The sequence below is a fragment of the Cyanistes caeruleus genome, chromosome 1 (genome assembly GCF_971803275.1).
Source record: "Cyanistes caeruleus chromosome 1, bCyaCae1.hap1.1, whole genome shotgun sequence".
Taxonomy (NCBI): Eukaryota; Metazoa; Chordata; class Aves; order Passeriformes; family Paridae; genus Cyanistes; species Cyanistes caeruleus.
The window spans coordinates 116,050,980-116,070,447 of record NC_141701.1 but is presented as its reverse complement, the minus strand read 5'-3'; the positions used below and the strand labels follow the sequence as shown (position 1 = coordinate 116,070,447).

Genomic DNA, 19,468 nt, shown 5'->3' with positions numbered 1-19,468 from the left:
ATGCAGCCAGACTGCATAAGGCACCCAATGGCATTGGCACCCAAGGCAGCAAAAGGAAATATGAAAAAAGTATGTTTACATATATTATTTCCTGGTTCCATTAGTAATTTTATAACTGAAGACTAATCCCATTAATAGGCTGGAAAATTGGCCCAAGGTGTATGTTTTTCACCCTTTTTTTTTTTCTGACAAAACATTTTCATGTCCTAGATGGATTTTTATATTTTTAGAATATTTAAACTCACAAGCTAATACAACTTTAAAAAATAGCCTTAAGTGTTTCCTTGTAAGCATAAAGGAGAAAATAAGATCTTAATTAAAATCCTCATTTATATTTGGTGCTGGCAAGAGAAAGACAAGTCTCTGGTTGAAATATCCAGTCAGTGCTGCTCTGAGTGTATAACCACAGTTTCTTAAGAAACTTCTGCTGTGGATGTTTCCTAGAGGAAACTAACCAGAATTCTTCACAGGTACTTCAGGTTCTTTGTGCCCCACAGTGAAAGCAGCCAAGCCCAGAGTCTGGGTCAAATGTTTAAAGAGCTCTTGGTGCAAAGAACAGAAGGTAGAATTTTAGTTTCTAGAATAGAGCCCTGGTCTTTCTGATTGCTTTTTGGGTTGGCTATGAAGTGGAAGAGCACCAAAAGAAGAAAATGTAAGTGATAAAAAAGGCAGCCCTAGGAGGAGGCATTTGTGTTATTGAATTGCCTCAGACCCTCACAGAGCAGTGCAGTCTAGCCCTAAGGAACTAGGTAGAAGAGGTCACCCATTAATCTTTTCTGACTTTTTTGGCTTCTAGGAGTGGAATTTTCTGTGTTTGGGAGAAAATTCAGGTCTGTACAATAGCTGTTTCAGAGCGGGGTGAGGCTTACCAATTGCCTTTATCCCCCTTGTTTTCAATTTACTAGGTTATGTGGCTCCCCAGCCAGTTCCTTGTACATTAATAAGCATATTGCATATTACATATTCTCCACATGGAAGCCTGGCACTCCACAACTAGGTATTTTTGCTAATATAATTTCCTTTTAGTCTGAATCTTTGAACACTATAGAGAATGTAGCATCTATAAATTCCAAGTCACATCTGAGTAAGCTTTCTCCTGTGTGCCTTAAAGGCAGTTAAAATGTTAGCATTTTATATAATTAGAAGCCTCTACAAAAGTGATATTGGTGTTTAAAATTTGCCTTTTTGAAGCAGTGAGGCCAAATGACATTAAACAGGTTTTATAGCAAATTTCAAACAAAGTAATCATTCTGGTCTTCAGCTGCAGATAGCAATATAGGCCAGGGCTACTCAAGCACCACATTTGAGTCTCCTCTACCAGAAGCTGATTAGAGTCAAGTCTAGTAACACCCAGCTGGCATCATGAACACTCAGACATGACACAGAGATCTAAACCCACACAAAGAGCCAAAAAGGATGAGAACACATGGTATGCACACACAGGTCTGAGTTACGTGGGTCTTCCAAGCCAAATACATCACAGATTTCACTGAGTTCTCTGTTCTTTCTTTCTCCAGACATTTCCAGTCAAGAAGTTTTCCTGAAAATATCTTTATTAGATGAAAAGTCTAATTTCCATCATCACAAATTAATCCCCAGTGACTGAGAGGCTAAGAACTTTCTATCTTAGCCCTTCCAGATTAGTATTTAATTCATCTATCTACTGTAAGACAGAATATGAAGCTTGTTCCTGGACAAAACAAGAAATTCATGCTTCATATCAGTCAAGTGGAAGTTGTATGATTCTCTTTCATTGACTTTAAAATACTTTTCTTTATAACACAATTTATTTTAACTGAGAACAGTAAATATTCATAATTATATATTTTTAACACTGTGCATTGATTCCTCCAGTACCTGTTTTCTATTCTTTGCATTCAGAACTTGATTATTGTAAAAAATGTTGCTTCCTTTTTTTTTTTTTTCCTCTTTGGCTTGCTTGACACAGCAAAATAGAGATAACTGCTATGTATGAGTAGAAATAACTGGAAAAAATACCTTTTCTAGTAGTCAGATCCAATACCAATATTAATGTTGCTGTGACACTGCAGACTGGTCTGCACATCTTCCTACATGAAATTTGCAAACAAGATTGCCCTGCCTGAGCTAGAATAACTATTTGCATGGAAATGGCACTTTTGACTGAAGTTTACAGAGATGTTTTCATAAATATATTATGTTCAGGCCTAGGCTCTGCCTAAGTAAATCTAATATAAGAGCTTGATTATGTGCAGGGAGATTTTAGCTTCACAGGAGCATAGTGAAGCCTCTTTAATTTGTGCAGAAGAAAGAATAGCAACAGATTACTGTAGATATGAAAAACAAACCATAGTCCACATAGTTTTGGATTGGACCCGGAATATGCTGCAAAAGTCATGATAATTTTGAAACTTCAGTTAATTATACTTGACCTCACATTTCTTCCATTATCAGTAATTTTAATTTTTAGTGACTCACAAAAAGTTATGCCAATATAATAGGTTCTGCTTTTCTCTAAACTTAATGTTGTGAAAAAATTACAATTGTTTAAAAATGTGCCCTTTAGGAGTAATTTTTACAACATAATTATGAACATGATGCTTATGAAACTGCTCCATTACTCCAATTTTTCTCAACAGAATTGTTGATGGGATTGAGGATGGAAACCACAATGAAGAAAGCCAAACCTTTGACTTCAGCTCTGATCAGCTCAGGCAGGAATCCAGGTTATCTCCCACGACCGGAGGTAGGTGTTGCCTGGGAAAATCACTTTTTAGAGAAAACAGCTTTCATAACTGCTTTTTGTTCCCCTTTATTGTTTTGATCCTCACAAGCGGCATAAATAGATTAAACATATATTTGTACTCTCAGTACCATTTCACTGCCACAATTGTAAAAAAATACAAGGTCCCACAGGTCATTTGCTGTTTTCCTGCTACCAGACAGTCATGATAAAACAGTTTTAAAACCAGGGAAATGTTTTTTCATGCATTTTGCTTTACAAGAAGAATTGTAGAATCTGTCTCATGCACCCAAACCTTTGGTCAGGGAAGGTACTAAACACAAGGACAAAACTGAACATAAAACATTTTAATACCAAACTGAAAAAAAAATACAAGCCATAAATAAGGAAAAAACAAAACAAAACAAAACAAAACCAATAACCAAAAAATCCCCCACCCTATTCATTAAGAGCCATATGCAAACCTGGCTATTAACATTTTCAAAGCTATTTAGAGAAGTGGAGGGGCATGGAAGTATATAGATTTTTAAAACAGTGAAAACCTTGAATAACAAGGAGTTTTAAGAAGCCTTAAATGGCCTAAACCCTGAAAAGGTTGATGAAGTAACACCACAGAGCAATGGAACTTGTCAAGATGGGGGGAAAAAAGATTAAAGAAAGAGACAGAGGGACTGTTTCCAACATCCCCTCTTTTAGAAATAAAAACTTCAGTCCCCACATAGCTAAGTACATTTATCATGGGGGCAACAAGGACATATACTGTTTTTCTTGAAGCCAAAAGGGAAAATAACAATTAAAGTTTAGTCATATTTATGATTTTTTAAAAGTGTCAAGCTGTCATGTGGATGGCACCAGGGCTGTCATTTTCATTCCTTTCAGGTCCAGAGTGAAGAGGGCAGTATGGACTTTATTAATTGCACTTCTCTCAAACATTATACAATGAACATTAAACACATGGCTTAATTTTCATTCTAGCCAACTGAAAAACAGGTTTAAATTTAAAGCATTGGTTAAGCGCAAGAATAGTATTATCATTTCCAAGTGATTATGCTCTTCTCATTTACATGAATTTGAATTATTTTCAGAGGCTGAAATTGGTGCTGCTGTGCTTGTCATCAAAGCAGAAGAGACCAAACAGCAGATCAGCAGGCTTAATAATGAGGTAACAAGATTTTGTGGGGCTTGAAGTATGTTAGCAATAATTCAAGAAAGCCTGGAGAAAACTCAGTAAATTCAGGAATATGATAAATATGTTATAAATGAGTTTATAAAACTGGATGAGGTTCCTATATGTAGGGCAGTGTGGGGCTTTTAACTCATTCTCAGATCAATTTTCTATATTTTTACAAACCTATGTAAAAGTTTGTCACATGCTAGGGCTAAAACCAGTGAGGTTAGTGTATCTGATTTTCTTAGGATTTAGTCTCTTCTGGGTAGGCCTCGATCTGTCTCATTCCTCTCATTATTTCCCAAAGTTCCTTTTCCCAGATTTTCTTGTCTTGATGTGTGTTGTGATTTTAGAGAATTTCCTTGAAAGAAATGCAAATTCATTCACATTCAAATTTACATAAAAATTATTCAAGTCACCTGACTTGTATTCTACTTAGGATGAAAGAGAATATTCTTTCCTGCTCAAGCAATGTGACCTGAGGAATGCAGGACCAGCAGTGTTCAGTGGCACTTTCTATTCCTCCCTTTTAATAACTTCAAACCTGTAGCCAACTATCAATCCAACACTTAAGAGATGTTCTGTGGCTAGACTGTTTCATTTACTCAGCCCTGGCAGTACTTTAGCTACCAAGATTAAAGCATCAGACTAACTTCACAGTTGTACTGCAAGACTAAAATCTGTTCCCAGCCTACTCTCTCTTCTAATTTGAAAAGATTGGAGACAATTCCTTATACTTCTACATGAGGAAACATTTAAATAAGTCACACCACACAGTTTCACTGCTTCCCTGAGCTCTTTGGTTACCGAAATGTCAAGTTTCATTTTTATTTGTCCTTCATTTTTTGTTTACATTCAATCTAGTTGTTATTTCCCACTTACAAAGTATTTGGCTTGTAAACCTCTTTCATCCTGAGTCAGCTTAACTTGGTTAGACAACTTGAATATCCTAAGCTAAGACTGCATGAATGGCTAGCTTGTTACTATGGATGCATCACCTCATTTGTATGTCACACTGCAGAGTTCAGACAAAAGTGTCATGACCCATTGATTATGGGTCATGAAAACTATGGGTTTTTATAGGACTTGGTCAAAGAACTCAAAGAAAAACTTCAATATGTTCATTGACACCACCATCATGATAGAAAATTATATTTCCTATGTAATGCTTTTGAAACACACAAATCATATTGATTCATCCCTTTTGAGGACTGTAATTTTTAAAATAGTAGAGGATGCACTATGTGGCTCTCCTCAAGAAGCAATTGGAAAATATATCACAGTGACAGATGTTCCAAGGCAGGCATCTTGTGTATTAAACAAACATTTCAACTGGAACAGTTCTGGGTCTGTCATTGCTTTTCTGGTGAAAAGTGATAAATAAATAAATCTTGGAGCAGGGCAGTATGTTAATCAAAAAAAAGAAAAAACCTCCACATGTTCAAGGTCACTTCTCTCCACATACAATTTTAATTTTGCCCTAATAATACTATCTGAACAAAATGTTACGCAACTTGTTTGTTCACATTAGCACCAGCAGTAAGACTAGATTTAGATTTCATAGGTAATATTCTGGGCTCAAATCCCAGAGACGAATGGGTATCCTCCAAGTCCTCCCATGGATCAAAATTTACATTGGAAAAACTGCCTGACTGAAAGGCTGTTTAATTGCATATTTTACATGTACTCAAACATGCCCCAGCTGGAATTTCTGAAGTGATAGTACGGAATTGGTGCTTACCCAAATGAACCTCTGGGTAGCCTTGCTGATTCACAGTAGCTGCTGCTTGGAGTTTTTTTGTGTTGTATTAACTATAGAATATTTACAGATCCAGTGCTTTCATCATTCCATCATTAGATGATGACCAGTGATGGGAACCAGTGATGGCTGATGCTGCAGCAGACTACTAGCAGCAGTAAAAATACCAGCAGGGAAAACAAAGCTCTCTATTAAAGACATGCAGTCTCCTCCTGGAAAAGAAAATATGAGAAAACAGGTCACAAGTAGCCAGCAGCAGTAAACACTGTCATTAATACATTTTCCAGTGGAGATCAGAAATCAATCAATGAATGCAAAAATAACTGCTTTCATGAAAGGCAATTGTATTACAACAGTTCACTAGTTAGCTTAGAAACATTTCAGCTGTTGATGGAGGTGGGGGTAAAAGACATGGGTCTTTCCATTCAGACTTTCAAAACAGTCTCTTGTTAGCAAAGCAAAGCAAAAAGTTACCCCAGAGAAAAATCTACAAAATTGGCTATATCTAGTTTGGGAATACAGCTGAACTCTTAGCAGTATTTTAGGTATATGGCATTCAGTACATAATCCAAAGGCTATTTCATTTACCTAAGAGAGTAACAGAAGTCAGTGCCTTGGTTTCACTTCTTAGACTGGTTAACTTTAGTAGCAATGGATGCACAGACTTCTGAGTACTCTCCAGAGTCAGCAGAGTCGATGTGAGACAAACTTGAGCACACTCCTAATTGCTGTTGTACACCTCCATGGTTTGGCTGCTCAGCCAGTTACCCACCTTCTCCACTTCCTCACCTAACTTCACTGCTCATTGAGCCAGAATGAGATTCAAGCTGATACAGGAATTTCCTTCAATTTCAGTATTGCAAGGTAGAGTGGAATATCTTTATGTTATATATATATATATATATATATATATATAATATAATATGTTTTATCTGCTGCCATGTTTGTCCCCTCCACTTAGAATAAATAATCACTGAATAAAGCAGGCATGACATTATAGTTCAGTAACTTCAGTATATGGCAGGTGAGAGCTAAGGTTCTGGTTCTTTTTCTGGTAAAAACACAGTTATTTAGGTAATGTTTTCAAGACTAGGTTACTGAATATCTATCAGCATTGTACATTTGCTGAGCTGGGGAAAGCTTGATTCAAAGACCTGCTCCAAACTAGGCAGAGCAATAATTCAGTAAGAGTATTCTGCCTCACAAGTCTGTGTCCTTCCTTTGCAGACATCTGTACACCTGACCTGGCCTTTCCAGTCCATTTGATCAAATTAGTGTATCTGAACACTGAGCATATTTTCAGAGGCACCATTTACCTGATGCAATCACAGATATCTACTAAGAAGCCCACAAAGTAAAAATATGAAACCACTAAGCAGATTTTCTGAGGTATACAGATAGCCAAGATGTCCAGATTAAAGCACCTGCCTATCACTGTCCCATTGCCTGTATCCTGTTAGGCTTTTGGCTCTCTATCATTTGAATGCCTCTGTAAGAAAAGAGCAAAGAAATACTTTTACTTTGATCCAGTTGGGAAAACCCAATCCAGAATTATTTAAAACAGACCAGTTAAAATATGAAAAATACTCAATATTTAGTCATATTTTTCCCCCTAATTCTATGTACACGTTCTCCATTCAAAAACATGGGTACATGATTTTGAGCTCAGATAAAAAGGGCATCTCATGCAGTCCCTGAATACAAACTCAGATTGCTTTGTCATGTCCCCTGGTATCCTCATATGCAGCCCAGCTTCAGTGCAGCCTTCCTCAGCTTCAGAAATCTGGGGGCTGATTCCATGCTTTACCACATTAGTAGATTCCACAATTACTGTACCAAAACAATATAATGAACACAGTACTCACATTTCTCCCATTCAACTGAAAAACAAACAAACATGAGGAAATATGAATAGGGTCAAGTTTTGAGCTAGATAATTGCCTTCTATTTAGCTCCACATTGGAGCACTTAGTGGAAATTCAGCTATTTTTAATTTTAGGTTTTTCCAATGCAAGTACTTAAAATACTCTAAGCATCTGGCACTTATGCAGAACAGAGAAAATATATTCACAGGGATATTTAACTTTCATCTAACAAAGGAACAATCCCAAACAAATATGTTTATTTTCCAAATCATAAATTTTATACTTATATTATTTTAAAATGCATTTCAAATCCTGCTGCCAAAAATCAATCCCATTCCCCTCTCAGTACAGAAAAAAAAAATTAATATTAAAAATATAGGCAAATCACAATCAAGGCCACTAAAGAGCTGGTGACTTTGTGACTCTAATCAGGCTTTCTGTTTTACATAGAGAATATACTGTTAAAGTTCAATTTGAGACTTGAGAGTTCATATAATGAACTCACTTGACTTAGAGTAATTAAATGCATGTTCTTCTTAACAAGTTCATAACTATATTATCACATGAGAGAAATTACTTTGCAGCAAGGCTATCCCAGTGATTTGGTTTGTAAAACATCTTTCAATCAAGAAAAATGTGGCAAAAAGTGAACTAATTTATAGATGATGAAAACTATTAAAACTAAACTATCAGTTTTGGATTTTAGCCATGTAAATGTCACATTAAAGCCAGGACATAAAACCAAATATCATTTGTATGAAGAAATAAAAGCTTTCTAAACAACACATACAGAGTAAACACACTTTGCTTACTGATATTTGAAGTTTCCACACTGACGTTTCCAAAGAACTTCAACCTTGTTGTTTTGTCTCTCTACTCTATTCTCATACTTCAATGGCTGTAGAAAAGCCTTTCCAGCTAACATATTTCTTATTTTAATGTTAGTTTAATAGGTATTGGCTGATGAAGGTAACAGAAAGAGTTGATTATATTTAAGCAGAACACAGTGCACATACATGTCACAAGTCTCATATGCTGTGGTGTGTCCTTTGCACTTTTTCTTGGTGGAAAGGCACCTGATACAAAGGAATTAACCAAGAGGCAGCCATGTAGTGTACAAATCAACTGGACACCAAAAGCTGACTTCAAATTTAAATAAAAAATTTTATTACCATACGAGACTATGACGATTGTCCATTTAATCTTTAATGGGCATTTCAAAATGTTCCTGTACTCATAAGATCTATTTTCCCAATATCTAAATGTCAATGCCTATGGGTATGCAAGTTCATAAGTTCACTGCTTTTTCTTTTTTGCCTAGAAGATCATAAGAAAAAGGTGATTGGTGTTCTCCTTCTAAAGTCAATATATTCTGGAAACATGCTATTCCAGCAGATCTCAGCAAACCAAATGCCTTTTGACTTTTCTTGCCCATTACATTTGCTGAAAACACTTCACTGGTATAATTTTCTTTTGAATTGTCTTTGGTTACGTCTTTGAAGTCACTGACAAAGTACACAATTTCAAACAGCCTTAGTAATTCCTTGTGAAGAAAACCCCCTTCTAGAGTTCAATTAAAGAAAATATGCTGTTTGTATATCCTGGGAGTATGATTAATGCCGACAAAGTGTCATTCAGAACTCCATAGATATTTTTCTATAATACTCTGCATAGGCAGAATGTTATATTCATGCCTCTGACATTTTCTTTTCAGATCTAATTTTTAACATTTATCTTTCTTGAATTTCATATTACTGATATTTAAAAGTGAACATGAATTCCATTTAGACATTAAAAATAAACATGAAATAAAACCAGATCAGGATAGGGTGCTAAAAACAATATCTTAAAATGTCCATAGATGACATAGATGACAATCATAAACTGTTCCAATCATGTAAGAATCCAGATTATGGTGATTATATACACTTCATATTTTCTTGTAGTTCTAGAAGAATGTTAGGTGGACAGTAGCATCTTAGAAGTCTTCTGACAATATGTATATTATATCTAAAATTTCCTCTTAAATTATAAAACAGCTTTTCAGTTAAAGAACATAATTAGAGTTTTGTCATGGTTTATTCTTAAGAAACACAATGTTGCCTATTCTCTTTTAATTTTTCCTTTAGATGCTTATAGAAATTCTCTGCTTAATATTTTTGCCCAATATCATATATACTACTTCAGGTTTCCTTACATTAGTACATACTGCCATCTTCTCCTCTCCCAGCCACCTGGGATTTCCACAATCCTTCATTTTCTTTGAATCAATAGACAGTCAGTTTATTCCTGGTAGTTTTTTAATTCCTTGAAGCAGTAATTTCCAAACCTGATTTTCTTATTGCCATCCTTATGCTGATACTGTCCTGATTCTTTGCCAACATCCATCAATCATAGAATCACGAAATGGCTTGTGTTGGAAGGGTCCTTAAAGATCACCTACTTCCAGCTGCCCTGCCATGGGCAGGGACACTTGCCACTAGGCAGGCTGCTCAGAGCCCCATCCAACCTGGCCTTGAACACCTGGAGGGATGGGGCACCCACAGCTTCCCTGTGCAATCAGTTATAGTTCCTCAACATGCTCACTGAATTTCTTCCTCATATTTAAACTAAACCTACTGTCTTTTCAGTTTGAAGCCATTCCCCCCTGTCCTGTCACTACATGCTCTTGTAAATGATCCCTCCCCATCTGTCGTGTAGCCACCCTTCAGGTTGGCTTGGAAGGCTTCAATTTGGTTATTTCAAAGCCTTCTCTTTTCCAGGCTGAAAAATCCCAATTCTCTTAGCCTTTCCTTGTAGGACAGGTGCTCCATACTTCTAATCAACTTTCCTCTTGTACCCCTCTATCTCCCCTCTCCTTCCTGCCAGACTCACTCAATGAAGAGCAGCAAATTATCATTACAACTGCAGTTTGGGAACCCCTTTTCTAGACTGAATTTCATGGGACCCCTGTTAACTTGAATATATTTAAATAATCTAGTCCTTTATATTTCTTTCATTTATCCTTACATGTTTAATAGCAATAATCTTGGCATCCTAATTTACCCAGACAAACTGGTCACTGGAACTAACGACCAAATTTCCTATTCCTGCACAATAAAGCAAATTGCACAACCTTCCAGATTCCTGGATTTATTTCACTGAAAATGAATCATCATATCATTGCACAAATCCTATAGATTTAATCTGAACTCAGATTAGCTGCACTGGATTTTTTTTTTTCCTTCTGCAACTAGCTTTGTTTCTAAAGCCGTTAAATCAGGAACGTCTGTCACCACAGTACCAATGGTCACAGATTTGCTGATAGATGATCAGTGAAGAGTCTGCCTGAGCTCAATTCTCTTTTCATTCATTCAACAACTCAGTCAGCAAGAAGCAGAATACCAGCAGTAAGTCAGTCTGAGCCTTCAAAGGCAACTCATTCCAGCTGAAAATCTCTCTGAGTTAATGAAAAAGCAGAACAGAAGAAGCAATGAAAGACCAAGCAAAGGAATAGAGAAGCTGCCATATGCAGTGATAGCCAGGCAGCTCCTCCACTTTGCTAAAATGCAGCTTCCATTTCTCAAGATCTCAGTATTCATCTTCACTTCTTTGGGTATTCAGAGTCATAACAGGAAGACATCTGAGTCTGAAGTTTGAATTTCAAAAGGGAGTAAACACAGAGAGAGAAAAATATGTACAAATCTGAATCAGCTTCTAATCAGAGAAAAAAAAGTCTTATTTCAGATTTATCCAGGAATAGTGATGAGAGCTAGGCATTCCAGTTGAAAATGTGACTTTAAAAAAATTATATATTGGAATATATAAGGGAAAAACAAAGAAATCTGTTTAGGCATTTAAACAAAGAAATAAGTATCATCATCTTACATCACACCATTCCCACCTAACTACATGGAACAAAATACTCAAGCTTCTCAACAGTTTAATATTGTTAGTAAAGAAAAATACTCTTTCTTCTGAAACTGTCAAAGTAATTTGAAAATACAAAATACATCTACTAAAAATTTTATTTTAACCACTATTTTGAATGTATCCTATCCTGATAACATAGTCTACTAAAAAGGCACCAACACATTGCTTTCAACCAGTTTGAGAAGCACCTCTTGCTACTTGAAACTAAATCTGTATAAAGCCCAGTTTCTACATCCGGAAATATTGCAGTATTTTTTCAAGTCCTAGGAAGTGTTAAGGCAGCATTTCATGTATATTTGGGATCTCGGAGATAATTTTAAAGCTGTCTGCCTAGCACAGCAGGAACCTTTTGTACCAGTAGCTGTTTTGCCTAGCAATAATCAGTGAACTCCTGAAAAGAGTTCAGCCTTACCAGCATGCCAGGAATTAGCCCTTTTTCCTCAGGAGGAAACTGTACTGCTTTCAATTTCTCTTTCATAGACTTAAAATTCTTTTGGCTTTTAATCCCTGTTCTTTTGCACTTTCTCAAACACTGTGAAATTGTTAGTAGCACTGATAACACTTTTTCCCCCTCCGTTACACCTTTTTATTTGCATCTGCTCAGGGATCTCTGCAGGGTATAAAAATAATAGCATAAACAGTGTGGCATTGGTAGGAACACTAGTAGTATGCTGTGCATGTACAGAACTACAATAATATAGAGACAGATGATATTTAATAGTGATATAGATATGGAGGTTTCATCTTGTAATTGCAAAATTCTGAAAGCTACAATTTTTTTTGTGTATGTGACATCCAGAATAGGTCCAAACAGATCTTACTAACTAGGAGTGGTGAATTAAGTTTGGCTTAACTACTCTGACTAGTATACTACTGGAAACCATTAAAGCCTACTTTATAGGTAAATCAGGTAAATTCCTATGTTGGTGCAAGACCAAGTTTATGAGAGGACAACACTCTTTGAGTGATATATCAAAAATATAGCTGATATATCAAAAATAGAGCATCTGGGCACTAGAGCAAGTTGTAATGAACAGATATTCAGGGGTGTCACTAGTGCTGATGCTGGGATTGATTTTTTGCTGTATTTTCTTAATGAATTGGCAAAAGAAACATGCTAAATGATGATTAAACTCCTAAAAAGCTCATAAGTGACTAGTAATGGAAAACAAAAACATGGATCAAACCAAACAAGACATTTTTAAACTGCAGATATTTTCACACAACCTTCATAGTTTAGGTAAGGTCCATACTCATAAGGTAGTGCCAATATTTCTATTTGCACATCTGTAGAAAGCCCTGAAAAAACGATGCAAGTTGGGAAATTGTACAGAAAATCATTGCTGTATCCACTAGGTGTAGGGGCCAGTGATGATCCTAAAAAGGATTGATAACCACTGAATCTAGATAGCCATGAGTTTGATTGTGTGTCTTCCCCCATTCTTCCAAAAAAAACTTCTGGAGGCTTTGCAATATCATCTCCTAGGATCCAACAGAACACAGGAGTTTTTGTGAAGTTGATTTGTCTAGAAATCTCACTGTGTTTTCTGGCAGTCTGACAGTACCAAGAACCTCCACTGGCTGCTCTGACCCCACAGGAAGCCTCTTCACAAAATGCTTTAGCAACATATTTTAACTTCACACATTAACTGAAGTTACCATGCATTCAAAGCTTAATGTCTGCAGGCAGAAGGGGGTCTCATGGTATTTTCTATCTACTGTGACTCAATTAGACAACAAGGCAGAAAGAAAGAGAAATGCAGAGACACAGATCCTGCTACCTTCTTTCAAGGGACAGAAAATCCTTTAAGGATTTTCTCTCCAGAGGTAGTGTGATCATTACAAAACTATTAAACAGCATGTTGGGTTTGACCAATAAGCTCAGAGAAAAATTAATAGATCTACAAGAGCTGTATTGGACCTTCCTACTTTCTTCTCCAAATTTCTTTAAAATTGTTGTGCCTGTAGTAACACCATCAAACTCAGTCTGAAATGTATTTCCATCAGATTTCTCCAGAACTATCCTGACAAAACAATGAAAATTAATCTGTGTAGGTCATCTAATCAGTGGTGTCTTTACTTGCAGTCAAAGAAAGGCTCCCTGAATTAGTTTGGTTTTTTTTTACTTTTTCACATGTGGTTTGAAGATGAATGTGTAGTCACGTTTTTTTTTTCAGCAGAGAAGCATCAGTATAAGAAACTCTCTTTTAATGATAATGATGGTGCTTTGACCTAAAATAGATTGATAGCTATCACAGAGACACATTTAATTTCTACCCTTTGAAATGATGAGTGGGTTACTTTCATGTTTGAGCTACACTTTTGATTGCCCAGAACATCCTTATAAAGGCCTAAAAAACGACCCCATTAATGTTCAAATGCCATTCAACTTTAAAACACAAATTCAGAACTTGACAACTTGATCTTCACCAAAAAAAGCAGTGTTGAGGAAAGACTTCATGTACTTTATGAAATCAAATGGATGCTATCAGGAGTTTCAGAATTTAAGGGAAAAGGTCTCAAAAAATCTAATTTTTTGCACATGCACCAGAGAAATCTATGGAATGGATTACTGTCTCTTATATGTAGTATCTTTCAAGCATACACAAAAGTGCATGGAAGCAAACTGTTTCGCATTCTTTTCTCTTTTTTAAATAATTAAAGGTAACAAATGGGTTTTAGAGTTTCCAGTTTTTCCCATTTTTTTTTTGTTTTTTTTTTTGTTTTTAGTAGTAATCCACAAGATTTTCACATAACTACTATTTTCATCCAGCTACTTAGAGTATGGATTTCTTTTACTATGAAGACAGCGGTAATCTTCACATGCATTTCTAAACCAGATTTCACAAGACCTCATTTTTACATAACTTATGAGCATGAAATTGTTTAAATAAAAAAGTTTTATGGTTTAAAATATTTAACAATCGATCAAGAAAATATTGATGTCTTGCTGCATCTGGAAATCATCTCAGTTCTGAGATATAACCATTTTTTATATACAGAGAATCGTTTGAAATCAGGTGGATTAAAGTAGCTGGAAGGACTGTTTCCTACCCATACAGTAGCAGAGTGTATTTCTTTAGTGTACAGACGCTGTGCCAAAGATCAAAGTTGCTATTGCCAGAAAGAAAAGAGGGATGTATGTGCATATTTTAGGCATGGTGCATGAATAAATACTGTGATATTTTTCCCTTTCGTAACAGATGACAACCTTAAGTCAAGAAGTCTCACAATTACGTAAGGATATGAAGAATGTGGTGCACCTTCTGGAAAACCTGCTCACATCCCAGAAGCCTCCAGGACTCTGTGCTGTGCACAGCATATCTCGAAGTCCCACACTGGATAGTCTGCAGTCTCGAGTGGCTTGGACTACACATCAGCCTTGCTCGCACATGCAAGCCGGGAGCTTCACTTGCACCAAAGCACAGCTTTGCCGTGGAAACACATTATGTGACATTTGGAATACAGATCTGGCTCCTGTAGGCAGCAGTCCCCAAAGGACTGAACCCAACCTGCAAAATTCTATGGATGGTGAACTTTATTATACGACAGGCCTTCAAAATTCCCCTTCCCAGTATCAGGTAATTCAGAAAGACAATCTGCAATTTTTAAGATGCACCTCTCCCCATTCAGACACTACCCTGACTCCTCTTCAGTCTATTTCAGCAACACTTTCTCCTTCAGTATGCTCTTCATCAGAGACATCACTACACCTAGTGCTGCCCAGCAGATCAGAGGAAGGGAGCTTTAGCCAAGGAGCAATCAGTTCACTGAGCCTGGAGAACCTGCCAGGATCGTGGGACCTGGAAGGAACTGTCGGGATAACTTCTGCACAGACCCCAGATTTCCCAATAGACATTGTGACAAGCACAAGGGATGTTAAAGATAAAGATTGCCAAGCCATAGACGTATGAGAAGCAGTGAAGTGGTACTCAAAGCATGTTCCACAGCTGCCAGTTTTAAATTTAGAGTACTGCATGACTGCTTTATCTGATCTCTGTTTTGGCGATCATGGAGACTTACAAACATGAAAATTCAGATTTATAGAAAGTAAGAAAAGGTAATTTTGGTTCATACTATAGGAAAACAAATTTCTAGATTCTAGAAGCATGTTGAAAAAACATTTTGAATACAGATATAACTTGTCTGTTTGACAGACTTTTGTGATAGTCCAAAGACCCTGAGGGTCAGAGCAGCTGGAAGTCTAGCACAAAGAACTGTCGTGGGTGGCTTTTGTTCATGGAAGCAAAGGTTTTCCCTGAGTGTCTGACTGTTGTTCCCAAACAATATCTATGGCACTGTTTGCTTCAGGTGATCGTGGGTCCTGCTGGTCTTTTTGTCAGTTCTGTGAAGGCAAAGGGACAATATTCGCTGCATGTCATCTAGACAATCAACCAAATAGAGCTGCTAGAGAGTGCTTAGTTGTTGCACGTTATTTGTCATGTAAATGAAACCTCTTACTTTATCTAAAAATACTATTTTTATATACTTGGTATGAAACATGTACCTAAAAATTATTTGAAATATTTATAAAGAGAATAAGAGTTTGGTTTCATTTTGGTAAAAGCTTGCAGTTTTAACAAGAAATGCACTACCATCATGTATTAGATCAAATACTATTTATTGTTAAGATATCATGTAGTTTACAAATGGCTTCCCTTTTATCTGCATGCAATTTGCAATGAATGTACTCATTCTGGTGGAATACAAATAAATTAAGGTATTATTTTATTTAAAAAAAATAAAAGAGCTGGAATGCTGTATCCTATAATGAGGTATCACTACTTAAAAAGTGAGTTGTTATACTGATAACATTAAGCACTCTTGGTTTGTGTCTTAGTATTGCACTGTCACTTGTAAGACCAAGTCAACATTTTAAAATACATTCCTGTTTAGGGGCTTTATATCTGGTTAAGAAAATTAAAAGGGATGAAAACCAATGAGCAAATTGAGGAATATTAAAGGAGAAAAATATAATTTTAGTGAGTCCAAATCAAAAAAATAAGATAAAAATACTTATATATTAACTGATCTTTTTGTTTCATCTCTGAAAACTAGCTTTGATTTTTAGTCAGAATTTTTTTAAAAAGAGATACTATAGATTTGGCAAATTATTTAATCCAGAATCTGACTTAATGTCCCCCAAAATTTTTTTCTGGTGCTTAATGTACTAGAAGCATATTGCTAGAGTGCAACCAAAGCTACAGATTTGCACTGGAATTTTGATTTTTATATATAGATGTGTGCAGTGTGCATCATCTTTGCATATCCTTTAGCAAGCTTTCTAAAAAAAAACACATGCTTACAAACCAAAATAAATGTCCTCAAATGGATAAGTAAACTAAGCTACATTTAATGATTAATGAAAACTGGTGGTTATAAAATTTAAATTTTTACAGATCACAGATTTAGGTTTAACTTCCTTAAGAGGTTGTTTTGGTTTGTTTTTTATTAAAACTTCAAAGACTGCATAAATTTTAACATTTGGCTGTGTGTGGGAACACAAACTCCAGCTGATATTCTGTGCCCAACCTACATCCTTCCACAGACATTTTCCTACTGGTACAAATTAGGGATGAAGTGTCATCTCCCATTTTGGGCTGCCTGAATTTTGCCAGTGTGTCTACACCTCAATGTGACTGTTTATACACAAGGTTTCTTACTTTCCCTCTATTCCAGTGTTTACTTAATTTAAGGTTAAATAGAGAAGTGCTGATTAAATAAAGACTATCCCAGAAATTTTAAAAAAATAAAATAAAATAATAGACAGTAGCAAGTACAAGTCTGCAAACAGTCCTGGTTCACCTTTAGCCATATGCCAAATCTGAGAATGTTCAAACACACCATGCCCAGTTCTCAATATCATTTAACAATTTCCATTACACATATAAATTGGGAGAAGCATTTGCTTTCTCATTTTATGACATATAAACCATTATGTATATCCATTAAGATTTTGGCTTTTTCTTTTTTTTTTTTTTTTATTTTCCAGTGTGAGCACTGGCATCATGAGATTAAAACCGGATGTTTTGTCCTGGAGTTTTTGTGTCAATTTTGTATGAAAGCTGAAAAAGTTCAGTGGAAACAAAAAAAAAATTCTTTGCATACACAGCCTTAGCTTTACTATTAGACATTTAATTCTCAAATTAAAAAAAAAAAAATGCATGTGTGGTAATTATGAAGAAATAGCAACAGGATGTCTGTTCCTTGTTTCTTCAACAGTCAAACACATCCCAAACAAAGCTGGCAAACACTGTGTTGCTTGTATTGTCCATAGTTTCAAGGAACACACCCAAACTGCAGAGATTCTGTGAGATGGGCATTACACAGGTAAGTGTACTGCCTTCCAGGGAAAAGCTCAAGGAACTCCTGACAAGGCAAGAGTTCATTCCAGGTGGTTTAACCCCAGCCAGCACCCAGCCCCATGCAGCCACTCACTCATTTCCTCCCTGTCAGAATAAGCGACAAAACTGGAACAGTAAAAGCTGGAAAACTCATGGGTTGAGACAAAGACAGTTTAACAAGGAAAGCAAAAGCTGTGTATGCAAGCAAAGCAAAGCAAGGAATGCACTCACTGCTTCCCGTGGGCAGCAGGTGTTCAGCCATCTCCAGGAGAGCAGGACTCAGCCATGCGGAACTGTGACTTGGGAAGACAAACGCCATCACTCCAAATGTCCCTCCCTGCCTTCTTCTTCCTCCAGCTTTAATATGCCCAGCATGGCACCACATGGTATGGAATGTCCCTTGGGTAAGTTGGGGTCAGCTGTCCTGGCTGTGTCCCCTCCAATTTCCTGAGCACCCCCAGCCCCTTGCTGGTGGGTGGGGGGAGGAATAGAAAAGGCCTTGGCTCTGTGTAAGCCTTGCTCAGCAGTAACAAAAACTCTTTAATCACCCTGTTTCTGCACAAAATCAGACCACAGCCCCATACCAGCTGTTGTGAAGAGCTGGTATGAAGAGCTGCATGATGCAAATTAAAAATCCCAGCCAAGACCAGCACACCTGGCCAAAATCAAGTAAGAAAAGAGGTAGGTCTTGAAGGGTTGTACTATTTTATACTCCCTGACACCATGAAAACCCCAGGCAAAGCATTCCCCAATCAGCTTTTATTAGAAAGTACCTGCAACCAGTGCAAAAAAATTCAGTTTTGAAGGTGAAATGCCATTTCACAGGGGCAAATGTGAAGGCACATACTTTTGGAATGGAACAGTGTTCAAACAGTATTACCATGGACATAATAATTCTAAACACAGATTGCCCATTTAGGATATCTGGAATTAAAGCAGAAACCACTGTAATATTTACATGTCACCTTCAAAAGACTCTCAGTATGAAAATCAATATAAGCATCCCACACCCTAACATCCAAACACCCGGCTCAGACAATTGAATTTATTCTTTTTTACACTAAGCTTTACAAAAGTAAAAAATAAAATTGCTTTTTGTTAAGGATTGTTCTTCTCATCTAATTCAACATCAGTTTACATCCCAAATTTGCTAAATTTTTGTCTTTTCATGCACTTAACATCACTCTCAGTTTCTTCTTCTATACAGTAACTATTTTTTTCCTGTTTATTTCCCCATCTTTTTTTCTCATTTTATTCAGTCTTATGTCTTCTCTCTAACTTCATCAAACTCAACCATGTCTTTCATTTCCTGGCAATTTTTCTATTAAGAATCATCCTAAGTCTACCACTAATAAACTAAATACTTACTGAACTCAGCCATGCAATAGGACTTCATTTTTGGTCTCTAAAAAAAAATCTCCTTCACTGTTATATTCCCACAAGCTGTAGTTGCTTTCACTGAGAATGGGAAGAATGAAAGACATGAAAAAGATGCACTGGAAAACAAAGAAATAAAAGTACCAAAAGTAGGGAATTTGTCTACTTCTTTAGATACATCATTAAACGTATGTATTTGTCTTCTGCCCATGGTACCTGCTAGATTCAATTTAAGAAACACAGCAAATACTTATCATTTTTTCAGAAATCATAATCAGCTCTCGTGATAACCTTGCTTTGACCTTTGGCTGGTTATCTACC

The 19,468-nt window shown here is 36.4% G+C and overlaps 1 protein-coding gene and 1 long non-coding RNA gene across 3 annotated transcripts in view; one reads left to right on the top strand and one right to left on the bottom strand.

Moving 5' to 3' along the window:
- Positions 1 to 16,187, top strand: part of KCNH8 (potassium voltage-gated channel subfamily H member 8) — a 175,265-nt gene extending 159,078 nt beyond the window's left edge. Inside the window, exons 14-17 of one of the 2 annotated variants that reach the window (XM_086852005.1) lie at positions 2,619 to 2,725; positions 3,808 to 3,884; positions 14,630 to 15,007; positions 15,083 to 16,187. In XM_086852005.1, coding sequence (XP_086708131.1) covers positions 2,619 to 2,725; positions 3,808 to 3,884; positions 14,630 to 15,007; positions 15,083 to 15,340 — 820 coding nt within the window. In that variant the 3' untranslated portion in view covers positions 15,341 to 16,187. Of the gene's footprint in view, positions 1 to 2,618; positions 2,726 to 3,807; positions 3,885 to 14,629 lie in introns of both variants that reach the window. The other variant, XM_086851995.1, reaches the window with a different exon arrangement.
- Positions 2,667 to 18,286, bottom strand: LOC147655843 (uncharacterized). The gene is made up of 3 exons (XR_015276780.1): positions 18,002 to 18,286; positions 5,632 to 5,861; positions 2,667 to 2,736 (listed from the first exon to the last, which is right to left on the bottom strand). It is a non-coding gene; the product is annotated as an uncharacterized LOC147655843 (long non-coding RNA).
- Positions 18,287 to 19,468: the final 1,182 nt, after the last annotated feature.